Genomic DNA, 13,990 nt, shown 5'->3' on the forward strand with positions numbered 1-13,990 from the left:
AGCGGGGGCAGAGCTGCCGACAGGACCTGGCAGCCGCCCTCCTCTGCCCCCACCCGCCAGAAGCACTCTTTCCTGATTATCTGAGAACTGAATTGTCCATTAGTATTTTTTTTTATTCTCCCCATCACTTCCCCACCGCCCCTACCCCCCACGCCTGCCTTGTCTCTGGTTGCATGGCAGCACTGCCCTGGAGCGGGGGCTCAGGGCCAGCCCCCCGGGAAGGAAGAGGAGGAGGATCATGAAGCCTGGAGTTGCGACCGCGCTGGACCGCGGGCAGCAGCCAGAGGACCAGCAGGAGCAGCTCCCGCCCTGGAGACACCAGGACACCGACCAGCAGTCGCTTCTGCCGCCACAGCAGCAGCGCCGGTCGCGTGCAGACCCAGAGCAGGAGGACGACGACAGCGACCCAGAAGAGGACGAGGAGGAGAAAGCGAGGCCACTTTCCAGCTCGGACCTGCCTATCTTCCAGCTCTCGAACCTCGCCCGAAGGGACCTTTGATGGAACCAAGGGGAGGGGCCTCGGATTTACAGACTGCAGCTGGAGTGGGCTGGGGGCTGAGGTCATGTAACTATTCCTTTCTCCTGTCCCCTCCCCACGCCCCTCTTCTCTACCTCTTTTCTCTACTCCATCACCTTCCCTTTCCCAAGCACAGCCCTCCTCTATTCAGGACCTTAGGCTCTGGAAGCAAGCAGCCTTTGGAGGGTTAAGGATCTTTTTTTCCTACATTCTTTTCTGGTCCACCGCCCTATACCCCACCTCTTCTGTGTAGCCTTTTGGCTGCATAGGCAAAGCACAAACTCTTTGCCCAATTTCACCTGCAACCAATTCCCCAGTTCCTCTCTTAAAAGCAACTCTGGTGCTACTGGGGGTTAATTGCTCCAGTTTTCTGCCCAAGAGAATTAGAACTTCTCCTAACCTCTGCATCCTCCCCGACGCCCCCCCTCCCCGCCCTCCCCCAAAGCTTCTTACTACCTGAGGAAGCTTATCTTTTCTCTCTCACGTGCAGTCCTGGATTCTTCACCGAGCTGGTTTCCCTAAGCCCAGATCTAGCTGCTCCAAATTTGATTTATAATCTTCTCCACCCTTTTATATAAGGGAGATTTACCACAGCCTAGAGATTTAAGAAGAACCTAGCAATCCTTTCCTTGGGAACTTTTAACAAGTAGACATTGGTCATACATCTCAGTCTTGATGCTTCTTCTATTGCCCCTATTCTGGGGTCAAAGACAGAAAGGAGACGACAGTCAGAGCTAAGTCTGAGGTTGGGGTGGGGCTGCCAGGACAAGAAAAACTTTTTTTTTTTTTACTTTGCGTTTTTCTTAGGAGCGTTCAGAATCATCGGCTCGCAGTTGTCAGTCTAGGAGGTAATTTATTTGCTGCTTGGAGGGGTTGTAAGAAGAACCAATAAGAAGGGAGGTTCTTCTTTAACACAGAAACACTGTGGACCCCAAGCCCCACCCTATCCACCTCTTCAAAGACTCCAGCTGCCCCTCTCCAGTCCTCTGCATCCCCATCACATGCTCATGCCCCTGGGTGGGCTGCTGTGGTGCTGCTGCTGCTGCTGTGGCCGCTATTGCTGTGGATTGTGCACCCCAGCTCCCCAGATGTTGCGCCACCAGGGTCTCCTCAAGTGCCGCTGCCGAATGCTCTTCAATGACCTGAAGGTTTTCTTACTGAGGCGCCCCCCTCCAGCGCCCCTGCCCATGCACGGTGACCCCCAGCTTCCTGGTGTGGCGGCCAACAACAACACCCTGCCGGCTCTGGGTGCCGGGGGGTGGGCAGGCTGGAGGGGCCCTCGAGAAGCCGTGGGAAGGGAGACCCCTCCTCTGCCACCTCCACCACCTTTGCCTCCTTCCGTGGAAGATGACTGGGATGGCCCAGCCACAGGGCCACCTGCCTCCCTGCTCAGCAGTGCTTCCTCCGATGAATTCTGTAAGGAGAAAGCTGAGGACAGCTACTCTCTAGGAAGTAGCCTGGCCAGTGGCATGAGGACTCCCCTCTGCCGCATCTGTTTCCAGGGACCAGAACAGGTGAGTCCTTTCCATTTCCCCTGCTTTGGTGTGTGGTATTTTCCAGGCCATGAAGACTGCCACTTAACTGTTTGCCCTAGGGAACTATTATGCTGTTTCTAGTGTCAGAGACAGTAAGTGTTTAGAGTTTCTCAGTGATGTTTTGGTGAAGCTTGACCAATAGGTGCCGGAAGGAGTCTGCTGGATAACTAGCTCAGTTGCACTTGGATTTTGCACCCTCCCCCAAAGCAAGTCTCTTCAATTCCATCCCCAAACTTCCCTAAGTACTCAGAACAGAAGATCCAGAAGCAATGAAGTGGAGAGACTCAGAGGGACCTTCATGTTTGTTGCTAAAAATCACTTTTAGCTGGTTTCTTGTCGGTAACCCCCTCAATCCATAGTCCCTCTACATTCATATTTCTTCCTTTCCTGAAACTGTGCCAAGATTATGCTCTCCCTTCCTAGTCTCATAGAGTGAAGTCCAAAACCCCTGTTTGTTTGTTTGTTTGTTTGTTTCCTTTGAGGCTACCTCAGTTTGCCAAGACACTTTTTGGTGATCTTGAATTTTCCCTGTGTTGGAATCAGATACTTTAAGCCAGAGTGAGTTTAAGGGACATTGGGAAAGAATCTTTCCAGATCTACTCCCCTTACCTTACACTTTCCCCATTCATGGCATGGGACAGAGATTTTTTTTTTCAAGTCATGCAGGGTCTCCCTTCCTTATCTATTCAGATTTCCACAGACAACCCTCTCATTACTCCAGCTGTCTAGTGTTCACAATACTGGATGGATGTGCTAATCCACGACAGTTCTGAATTGTGAAAACACATAGTGAAGAATCCCAGGAAAACAAGACTCACCTGGAGATCAGGTCTCCTTAGTGATGGCGGAGCGGCAACATTTGATGGGGATGTGGGCAGGGTTCTGTGATCACCTCGGTGACCGCTTCAGTGGTCTCTTGAAGTGGAGAGATCCTGGGTGTTCTTGCATAGGTGTCAGTAGAGTAGGGTGCCACATTGGTGTTCCTGATAGCCCCCTTCTTGCTAACTCTATGAGACAGACACAGGCTTAGCTGACATTTTCATTCATTTTTCCTCTCTTGACTCTGAATGGGCAAAGTACTTAGGGACTGGTGATGCCTGGGGCTACAGCCTAGGCATTGTGAAAGGAAGTGAAGAAGTCTCTCTGAGAGACTGAGGGTTGGGCTCCTCCATTTATGACTATGGTTACCTGAAGCAGCAAACGAAATGCCGGTGGCTCAGGAGGTCCAGGTTGCCCACTCACTATCTTGCTTGTAGCACATTGCTCTATTGTCAGTACTGGGCTTCTATGGAAGGTGTGTGGCTAATAGCAAAGATGAGCCTCGCTCAGGTCAGGATTTGTCTCATTCAGGGACCTCAGCTTTCCCAAAACATAGAGTGATTTTGCTTATTAACTTCCAAAACTATTTCTTCCTCCCCCATATGGGTTGGCACATGTGTGCATATCACAGGGGCTATTGGAAGTGTGCCTCTGGCAAGAGCTCTCTTGTCTCTAGAAAACAGCAAGTCTTGGAATATGTACTGAGATAATATTTCACCTGCTGTGAAATATTCTTCAAATAACTTTATGCCTCTAGGCCTCCATTCCAATTTCCACGAGATAGCACTTGCTTTCCATATTCTTCCTTTGTAGGAGAGCCCAGAAGTGTGAAAATACCTTGTAAGGGATTAACATATTATTAACATGTTTTTCAATCATGGAAAAGCTGCATTTTATTGGAAACAAAGGGGGATCATTAGTAATACCCTAAAATGCCCTCTTGTGACCCAAGGGCTGACCAAGGGCTGGGAACATCTGCTGTTCATCATCCTTACTGTGTGTTATAAATGAAACTCTGAATAAAAAAGCTACCATCACTGGAGGAATGGGTTCTCTTATTATGTGGGGGGGGGGGGGCTGTGTCTTCACTGTGATGGGACCAAGTCAAGCCCTTCTTAAAAATGATTATCACGGGTCAGGTGGTGGTGGCGCATGCCTTTAATCCCAGCACTTGAGAGGCAGAAGTGGGTGGATCTCTGTGTTTGAGACCAGCCTAGTCTATTGAACGAGTTCCAGGACAGCCAAGGCTACACAGGGAAACCATGTCTTGAAAGAAAGAAAGAAAGAAAGAAAGAAAGAAAGAAAGAAAGAAAGAAAGAAAGAAAGAAAGGATTATCGTGTTGGGGGGGGGGTTTACTTGCTGTAGGAGCCTGGGATCGTGCTACAGTGATAACAAGAGAAATGGGAGTTGTTATGTTTCCCAGTTCTCACTTTTATTTATAAAATTTCAATGAGGAAGGAAGACAAAGGAGAGAAGCTGGGGCACTCTAGAGAAAAAGAAAAGAGGAGAGGTGGAGACAGAGAAGGGTCAGGTGGAGATTTCTGTAGTTCAGTTTCTGTTGTGACAGACAGACAGACAGACAGACAGACAGACAGAGATCACTGTCAAGCAGCTGTCTCTCCCTGGTCTAGGAGGGGAGTGATCTGTGACCTGAATAGCTGAATGGCTTGTTTTTTTTTCCCCCTGTCCAAACAAAGGAACCAAAAACTTGCCCTTCCACATACCACGCTTTCATTCGCCACTACTCGAGGATCCAAAAGCTTGACAAAAATAAAGATTTGGTCTCCTCCTGCAAAGTGCTTACAGTAACACAGTGATGGGCTCCAGGGAGATTCAGTTAGGTTCACATTTGCAGGTTTCCACAAAGGACTTTGCATCCATTCACTCGTGTGTACTTATTTGATGGTTAAAAGCCACAGAGTGCCATGGCTCCAGGACTAAACCTCCCTAAGTGAACAAAAGCAGATGAGATCTCTGCTGTCTTGAAGCTGGCCTTCCGGGGGGGGGGCACAGAAATGGGCAAATGAACTAGTAGGCAAACAAGGTGATTGCAGATGAGAACCACAGTGAAAACAAGTAAGGGAAGATCAAACACAATAATGAGTTAACCATGAATGAAAAGAAGGGACAAGATAGTCCATCCACCTTTGATAGGGCAAGCAGGGAGAGCCTCCCTAAGAATGCCCCATCCAATGGCACCTAAATGATGAGGAGGACCCGGCAGGGTACAGATCTGGGGAAAGCCTTCTCTCTGCATGAAACAACAAACTCAAAAATCCAAATGTGAGCAGACTTAGAATGTTTACAAAACAGAAGAGGAGTTCTGGGAGGAGAAGGAAGGATGGGGTATGCTTTGAGAACCTGTTGGCTCCATTCTAGAAAGTTCCTGAGTAGCCATTCCATTCTCTTCTCAGCCATTCGTTCATGTAAGGCTGTGTTCACAGACCCCCGAGAGTGTGCGGCAGGGGCTTTTGCATCTCCCCTTACTCTCTACTCGTGTCTAACCTTCCTAGAAGAACAGGGCACCGTGGTTGATATGGTGAGGCTGCCTGAGGTCAGATGGCCCTAACTGGAGTAATGAACTAGCTATATGGCCTAACTGTGCCTCCGATTCCTCATTTGTACGATAATGACAGTCCCTGCTTTGTAGGATGACTCTGAACACCAAGTCAGTCAATGCTACAACAGCAGCCGTGGCAGTGTTCTGTTTTGGTTATTATTCTCTCCAATGTGAGACAGCGTCCCCTTGCTTTGTTCAGGTGTGCCCCAGCGCACAGGCTAGCAGGAGGGCTGGTGCTGCCGTGGATGGCTTCTCTTGCACGTATAATGCTCTAGGCACAGAGTGCTGTTCCTCTGTTTCCAACACCAAAGTCTTTATTAAGAGCCAACTAGGCCTGCTGCTCTGCCGAGCAGGGGCTAGAGACACGCGATAGATGTGGCCCGGTCTTCTAGGATGTCACCATCTAACCCAGACATCACAGGACCTGACAGAGATCAAGAACACACAGAAGATGAGCCTGAGTGAGTTTCGTTATTATCTGAACAAGAAAGAGACAGGTTTAAAAACAGCCAGTGGGTTGGATACCTATTCAGAAAGAGAGGTACGGAGGATGGTGGTGGGGGATTTGCTACTTTCCCCCAATTAGTCAGGAAGGCTTCTCTGTTGCCGTTGAAGACCAAGTGAGAAGAAACGGATTCCGGCTGAAAGGTTGAGGCTAGGTAGAAAGCAACAGAAAAGATGTCAGAAAAGTGTGGCTTCACAAAGAGACGACACCACCTGCCAGGCTGGGAGGCTATGGAATGCCTGGAGGTGGGGCTCAGGGCTAAGGATGCAGTCTAGAGCAAGGTCGGGAGTAGACACACTCTTTGGATTTAATGAAAAGTAGGAAACCCGTCTAGAGGAATTCAGCAGACTCGTGTCTTTCTTGTTTCTCCGGGGCTAGCTTCCTGAGAACTTTGTTCACAGAGAAAGAGAATGACAAGGAAGGTTTTAGTGTGGTGGGTTATTGAACCATAGAATAAAGGTTTTACAAGGTTCAGAGGAACGTGCTAGATGCACGGAGAACTCTGGGAATGAAGATCCAGAAGAGCAGCTTAGGCCCAGATGATGCATTGGCTCTTCTAGGAACTGCGGTTTGAGTTTGTATTTCCTTGTGTACTTGCTTCATTAATACCTCTTTGTGCAATGAACAAACCCATACCTAAAGCTTATGAATCTTAGACAAAGATGATAATAGAAGCTCTCACACTGTAGGCTAGAATATTTACAAGTAATAAAACCATCTAAACAGACTGTTAATTACAGCTCTCTCCTCTCAATCTGACTACTGTGGATTCAAAGTAAGTAGGAGAATGAGTTTGAAGTTATAAATTTGAGATTTGTCTGAATTCTGCATTGGCCGATGGAGCTATCCACAAACCACTCTGATTCTCTCATCCAAGTTCTGTCCATACCATTTGCTAAACAGTGGTTTCCTCCCATAGTCCTCTCACCTAGGATGGAAGTTTATAGACCTGAACAAAGTCCTCCAGGTTCTAGGAGCAGGCTTATCTCTATCTGGGCAAGAACTCCAGGGTACCAGGTAACTGGAGCACATTCCAGAAGAGGGACCTGGCTCCTCGTCTTTTCAGACTCCTCTGTTGTCAGCTGTGCTTGAGGAGGGAACAGCTATTAACTTCTAAAGCCAGAGGACTTGCCTGGGTCCAAGGGAGGCATTAGGAAAGGACTATAAGATCCCAGGAGAAAGTGACCTGTGTGTTTTTTTCTCACCAGGTCATTAGATCTCAGCCCAGAGCCTGGGACTCACTTCAGTGCTCTAAATTAGGTGATGAAATGTTTGCTCAAGTGGACATATCCATAGTCAAGATAATTGGAAAAAAAAGAGGAATGTTTAGGAGAAAAAGTAAAAAAGCCCACTTCCATCCAGTGCTGAAAGTGTGTTGTATGAAAGAAAGGCCATAAAGGGGAGTGCCTTGGCTGGTGAGGGATCTCCAGGGGAGTTAGTTTGAGCTTTGATATCAAGTAATTCTGTCAACGCTAGGCAAAGATGCCATAGACAGGTTTAGAGAGAAATTTTATGGATGTCTGGAGCTAGAAGATGCTTCTTTCTTGGTTTGAGAGTTTCAGTTCACAAAGGACATGGGTGGGTGGGGGGGGGGGAAGAAGGATTTCTTAAATCCAAGCAGAAAGAAATGACACCCTATCCTGCAAGGCTTATCTAATGTTGGGACATCTTGTCTCAGTAAGCAGAATATTCAAATGTGTCCTTGAGAAATAAATGGACTTTGTCATTGTTTATAGGAACCCCAAATTCTTGGTAGTCCTATGATTGGTGTAATCATGGCTTTTCACGGTGCACGTACCAGGGTAGGGAGCAAGCTCTTCATGCCCGATAGGCAAGACACCACCACGGAAGGAAGAATACAGGTTTCTACTTGAAAAGGTGATCACTATCTTCAGTTTTTCTATTGCTACCTTTTAGTTTCTACTTCCATTTAAAGTTCCTACTTCAGCTTCTATGGGTCCTACTAAAACTGCAAGCTCCAAGGACCCTTTCTTCATCTTAATGCTAATTCTTCATTACCGATGCTCTAATGTCTGCTGGGCATTGATATAAAGATGCTCAAACCTCACAGCCAGGTACTGGATATTTTGCCGATTTGGGTATTATTGACGTGCACAGACCATGCTTATGAAAATACCAGAATATGTCTCTTTCTCTCTGTCTCTGTCTTTTTCTATCTCTTTCACACATACACACACACAGACAGAGAGAAAGAGAGCAAGAGAAAGTGAGCAAGAGATAGAGAGAGGGAGAGAGAGGGATGGGTTGGGGGAAGACACTCACCGTCTTGACAGCTGTACAATCAATTATCTGTTGATCCTTCTCACCCGTGGTTCTCAGCCCTCCTAATGCTGCGACCCTTTGATACAGTTCTTCATGTTGTAGTGATCCCCAAACCCAAGATTATTTTTGTGGCTGCTTCATAACTGTAATTCCGCCACCATTGTGAATCGTTATGTAAACGTCTGCTATGCAGGATATCAGATATATGACCCCTGTGAAAGAATCACTTGCCACGCCCCAAAGGGGTCATGACCCACAGGTTGTGAACCGCGGTTCCACCTGTTGCTCTCTAGAGTGATCTTGCACTTGCAAGTCTGCATCAGTTTGGGAAGCTTTGACTCACTTATTGGGTGTGGCTTCAGGCTCAGCCATTCGTCTAGAGAGTTACTTAATACAGCTGGAAGGGCAGGAAGTTGAGAAATATGGATTCTGAGAGAGCCCGAGAGAAGGTAAACATGGGGAATAGCTGAGAACGTGGTTGGAGAAGCCCATTTGTATCCGATGAGTGTAGGACAGGGAAGGAAGCTGAAGGAAGGGGGCATCCTAGAAGGGCTGAGGGAATGAGTGAGCACTTCTTGTTTGATGGAGAGAAAGCCTGAAGGTAAAGGAGCTGGCAAGTGAACATTGGGTGGCCCAAGCTGCACGGCGTCCCCTCCCCTACACGAGATGAATTGTATGCAAGGCAGGATGTGCATATATACATATATATTATATCCAGTGCACATTTGATATCTCCTTGTTTGGATGTGAAAAGCAAAAATGGATGTACACAAGGGAGCTAACCTCGTGACAAAATTGAATAAATTGGGTTTTCCAGAATATCTTTTACTTGTTCTTTAGATGTGCTTTATACATACACGACAATTTCATATAGAGAGAGTATGTATTGATGTTATCTACCCCTGACTCTCCTCCCACTCCCTCGGACTGTCCTCCAAAATAACCCTTTCCACTTTCATTTCATATCTTCTCCTTTTTATTTTCTTCTTCTTCCTCTTCCTCTTCTCCTCCTTTTTTTTTTTTTGTTTGTTTTTTTGGGACAGGGTTTCTTTGTGTAGCTTTGGAGCCTGTCGTGGAACTCACTCTGTAGGCCAGGCTGGCCTCAAACTCACAGAGAGCCTCTGCCTCCCGAGTGCTGAGATTAAAGGTGTGTGTCATCACTGCCTGGTCTTTTTTTCTTTTCTAACCCACTGAGTCCAAACAGTGATGCCTGTTAGAATTCTTGATCTCGTGTGGGTGGCCACAGCGCAGGGAGTTCATGAGAGCGGCGACTGTATCATGTCCAGAAGGCAGCATCCCAGAGCATTCTCCCATCATCCAGCTCTTACGTTCTTCCCCCCTCCTTCCCTGGTCTTGAGCTGGAGGGTGATAGAGATGTCCCAGTTGGGGATGGACACTCAACAGTCAATTATCCTCCACACTTTCATCAGTTAAGAGACTGTGCCTTAACTGCTTGCCCATGGTAGAGGGCAGCCTCTTTGGCTAAGGTTGAGAACAGCAGTAGCCTACGGTATAAACGTAAATATTGAGAAGGCAACTGAACGGCATGTCCATTGAGCGAAACAATGCTAGCAGGTTTTCCACTAGAGCCCCTGGGTTTTTGGCCAGGGTTATAGTGCCAAATATGATTCTCCTCATGAGGAACAGGCCTCAGTCCAAACAGAAAGTGGTTGGTTTTCCCTCTAGCTTTCTTATCACCATTGCACTAGTGGGCACATCCTGCTTGGATGCTCAGCATTGGAGCATTCAGGTTCATCACCTGGGGCTTGGCAATGTCATTAATGACCTGTCCCTCCCTGTGGCCTTCTTCTGGCACCATCAAAGTTAGCCAGAGTGGAGGGAGTTTTCTGGTCAGTTCCAGCATGATTTTGTGTCCTACAATCCACATGTGTTATAGCTTCAGCAAAAGGTCTTATTCTCTGTTATGATGAGAGCAATAGCATTAACTGTGTTGTTTGCGGGAGTCCCCAGAGACTCCCTGACTCGTGGGGAGATAGCCCAGTCTTGGCACTTGGCATTTTCATTTAATAGCCCATGTCTTCTAGAGGAAAGCATTGTCAACTTATGCAAGGTATCTGTGTTCAAACTCCTTTTTAATACTCTATTTATTTAGAGACAGGGTCTCACTATGTAGCTTTGACTATCCTGAAACTCACTAAGTAGACCAGGCTGGCCTCGAACTCACAGAGACCCGCCTGCCTCTGCCTCCCAAATGCTGGGATTAAAGGCTTGTTCTGCTATGCCTGGCTTTAGTAAAAAATTTAAAGATTCATTTGATTTTTAAATCACATTATGTGCATGCTTGAGTGTGGACATGTGAACTGCATAAGAGAGAACATGTGGCATTTGTCTTGCTGGGCCTGGATATGAATTACATTTTGAGTACCAGGTAGATGCTATCAGGAGAAGAGGTGGGAAATCTGAAAATATAAGCTCTGCCTAGCTCTAGTATCCAAGAAGTTACCTCTTGCCCCATAAAGGGATACCCAGCTCCTAGGTTTTAACTCAGCTAATTGCTCTTTGAAGGAGGTGGGCATAGACAAAGTTTCCCTACATAGCCCTGGCTGTGCTGGAACTTACTACATAAACCAGGCTGACCTTGAACTCACAGAGATCCACCTGCCTCTTTCTCCCACGTGCTGGGATTAAAGGGGTGCACCACCACCGCCCCCAGCCTCATGAAGATTTCTTTAGGCTCTGTGAAGCTGGCAACTAAAGCTAACTAAGATAGATACAAAACTCCTTACTTGAGCAGGATTAAGAGAACTAGTAAAAATAGCAGTACGGGGTTACAAAATGGGCCAAATACTCAATACTAATCTATGAAATTTCAAGTTGTCTACAGAATTATGGTGGAAGACAGATCAAATTATTTTCCTCATTTATAGAGAGGTTGATCTGAATGTGACGGGAGAAAGGCAAGACCTGCAGAGCCCTTCCGAAGCTCCCATCATGACTAAGACGTGACTCTGTACAGAGCAGAAGCTTAGTTAGCCATTGCTGACTCTTTCTCCTTCTTCCCGGAGCATGTTCATTCCATGCGAATGATGCTATCTCTGGTCCCTAGCACATGCCTGGTAGGAAGCACATTTGTGAGTAGGTATGTATCTGTGCGCTTATGTGCATAAATTAAAATTCCTAGTATGGTGCTTAAAGATATTCCCTTCAGAGGCCCATCCAATTTAATTTTCTGTAAAATTTGTAAGGACAAATACTGATGACTAGTGACCTAGCAATTGTAGTAATCAATATCCTGGCGTGAGGTCACATTGCCAGAAACATTTTCCTCACTCTGTTGAAGAATGATGGGAAAAACAAACTTTTTTTTTACACCCCCCCCCCCCCAAACAGGATAGACTTTGTGTCAACCAACACCCATGTCTCCGGGAGCATCGTCACACAGGCTTTGACATCAGAAAGGTGTGATTTCATTCCCATTCAGGGCCCTCCCCAGGTTGGCTGTTTGTTTCATTCCCCTACGCCTGGATGTCACTGTTTGGAAGACAATGATGCAACACTAAATGTGAACACTCGTTAGAATCTGACCCTACACACTAAAGATCTAAGCACATGACAACCTGTCATGAGTTAGGGTATAGCTCCCTTTCTATTGGTGTGTCTCAGACATTTCAGGCCATGTTTGGAGCCCAGCGAAACCCCAGCAAGCCCATGTTTAGATGGGGAGTCTCTGCTCAGCCGCTCCCACTTCCATGTTGCCTGACTCGGCTGAACTCTGTCCTCTCCCGGGGGTCAGAAACGCTATACCTCACTCATACTTATCCATTTCCACCACCATCATGTCCTTGATTGATTTTTATCTAGCACTGTTCTATGCTTGTCAGCAAATGTTGAATTTAAAAAAAAAAGACCCTTTACCTGGACTCTGAGTCCCCAGAAGCTGGGACCAGACTAAGCATACAGAGTAGCAAGCAGAGAAAGGCAGAGGAGATCCTCACCCAGTGAGGTGCGTATCAGCGAACTGCTTGCCTTCCAGCCATTGCTGAACTTGTATCCTGGAATATCTGGGGTAGGGTGGATGTGCTTCTAAATGACATTGACTCATGCAGGAGAATACTGTTCCTGTCTGGTGTGACCTCGCGCCTTAGGATTGTGTCCAGGACAGAAATTTTATTGTAGTAGCAGCCTGTCTTTAACACTTTTCCAACGTTGTTACTCTCCCTTGTAAACAAAAGAAGAAGGCATCAGACTCAGAGCCTTTGGCTACACTCCAGTATCTAAATAGAACTTTGGATTATTTTGTTCATATCTGCCTATTATTTTTAATAGTCTTTTCATTAACACAATGTTAACAGTAAAACAGAGCAGGAAGTTCAGAGAGTTCCCACACACTCCCAGTCTTCCTGCCGCCAACATCTCCCACCCAAGAGGTATGTATGTTACAATTGATTAACCAATATTAACCTCATTATTACCCAGAGTCCATCAGGGTTTGCGTTAGCTCTATCTTTTCCAAGCGTTCTCTCCACCAATCTGCCCGTGTTCGTCTCCACCTCTTTGTTCCTCTTCTCAGTCATTCACTTCTCCCACCCGCACAGTCTGACCTTTTACAGAATGTCAGCTAGTTAGGGCAGCAGACAGCTCTTTTAGTTTAATTTTTACACTTAGTAATATGCATTCACATTTCCTGCATGCCCTTTTAGGGGCGTGTATGTGTGTGTGTGTGTGTGTGTGTGTGTGTGTGTGTGTGTGTGTACATGGGCCGTGCAGCGCTTTTTATTACTCAGTAATATTTCGTTGAACAAAAGTCCCACAATTTGGTTTTTTTGTGGTAAATGACACTGGTTTTCATTTATGGAAGTGGTACAAAGCCATCTTTAGAGTAAATGCACTGAAATAAAGATGTGAGATAATTAAAAATGAAAATTTTGAAGAAAGTAATAGAGGTGGATTCCATATACAATATCCATGCCTGAAGTCTGAATAATGCTCCCCTGGGCTTCACACCTTGTCGTAATGACATTTTATCATTTCTATGAAGAAAGATTTGCCTGGAGAGATGGCCTTGCAGTGAAGAGTGCTGGGTACTCTTCCAGAGGACCCAAGTTCGATTCCCAGCACCCACAGGGTGGCTCACAACTGTCTGTAACTCCAGTTCCAAAGAATCCAATGCCCTCTTCTGGCCTCCATGTGCACGACATTCATGTGCGGTGCTGTCGCTTGCAGACAAAACACCAATACTTGTATTTAACAACACCAGCACACACTAAAAATACAAGCAAATACATCTTTAAGAAAGAAAAGAAGGGTTTATCTTCCCTCACAGTTTGAGGTTGCAACCCATCCTGAAGGGGAAGGCCTGGCTGCTGAGCTTGCTTATCTCTCTGTGAATCAGGAAGCTGGGTGGGGGGAGTGGGGAGTGGGGGTAGGGGTGGGGGGTAGGGGGTGGGGGGATGATGCCTGCGCTTTGCTGGCTTTCTTCCCTACTGCCCTTTCCCCCTTGTTCATGAAATGGTGATATCCACATTTGGAGTGGTTCTTTCCTCCCCATCAAACCTCTCCAGATGCGGCTTCATAGCCATACCCAGAGGGGTGGCTCCTAGGAGATTCTAAGTCCAGTCAAGTTGATAACGATAATAACCATCATCCACTTTAAAAACAGTTCTGAAGCCTTCATGGGCACTAAAAGGACCTCAGGAAGGGGATGATATGCAGAGCTGGAAGCCATGATCTGTGTATGGTGTCATGGAGTCTACATTTTAAACCCTAAGGTTTTTGCTCCCCTCCCTCCCTCCCTCCCTCCCTCCCTCCC

At 46.7% G+C, this 13,990-nt stretch overlaps 1 protein-coding gene across 1 annotated transcript in view; it reads left to right on the top strand.

Moving 5' to 3' along the window:
• The first annotated feature begins 1,506 nt into the window (after positions 1 to 1,506).
• The window catches only part of March4 (membrane associated ring-CH-type finger 4), a 130,755-nt gene continuing 118,271 nt past the window's right edge, over positions 1,507 to 13,990 (top strand). The window contains exon 1 of the mRNA XM_013351686.2: positions 1,507 to 2,031. Within this exon, the coding sequence (XP_013207140.2) occupies positions 1,519 to 2,031 (513 nt within the window). The 5' untranslated portion in view covers positions 1,507 to 1,518. The remainder of the gene's footprint in view (positions 2,032 to 13,990) is intronic.

This window comes from Microtus ochrogaster, linkage group LG4 (assembly GCF_000317375.1).
Source record: "Microtus ochrogaster isolate Prairie Vole_2 linkage group LG4, MicOch1.0, whole genome shotgun sequence".
Lineage (NCBI taxonomy): Eukaryota > Metazoa > Chordata > Mammalia > Rodentia > Cricetidae > Microtus > Microtus ochrogaster.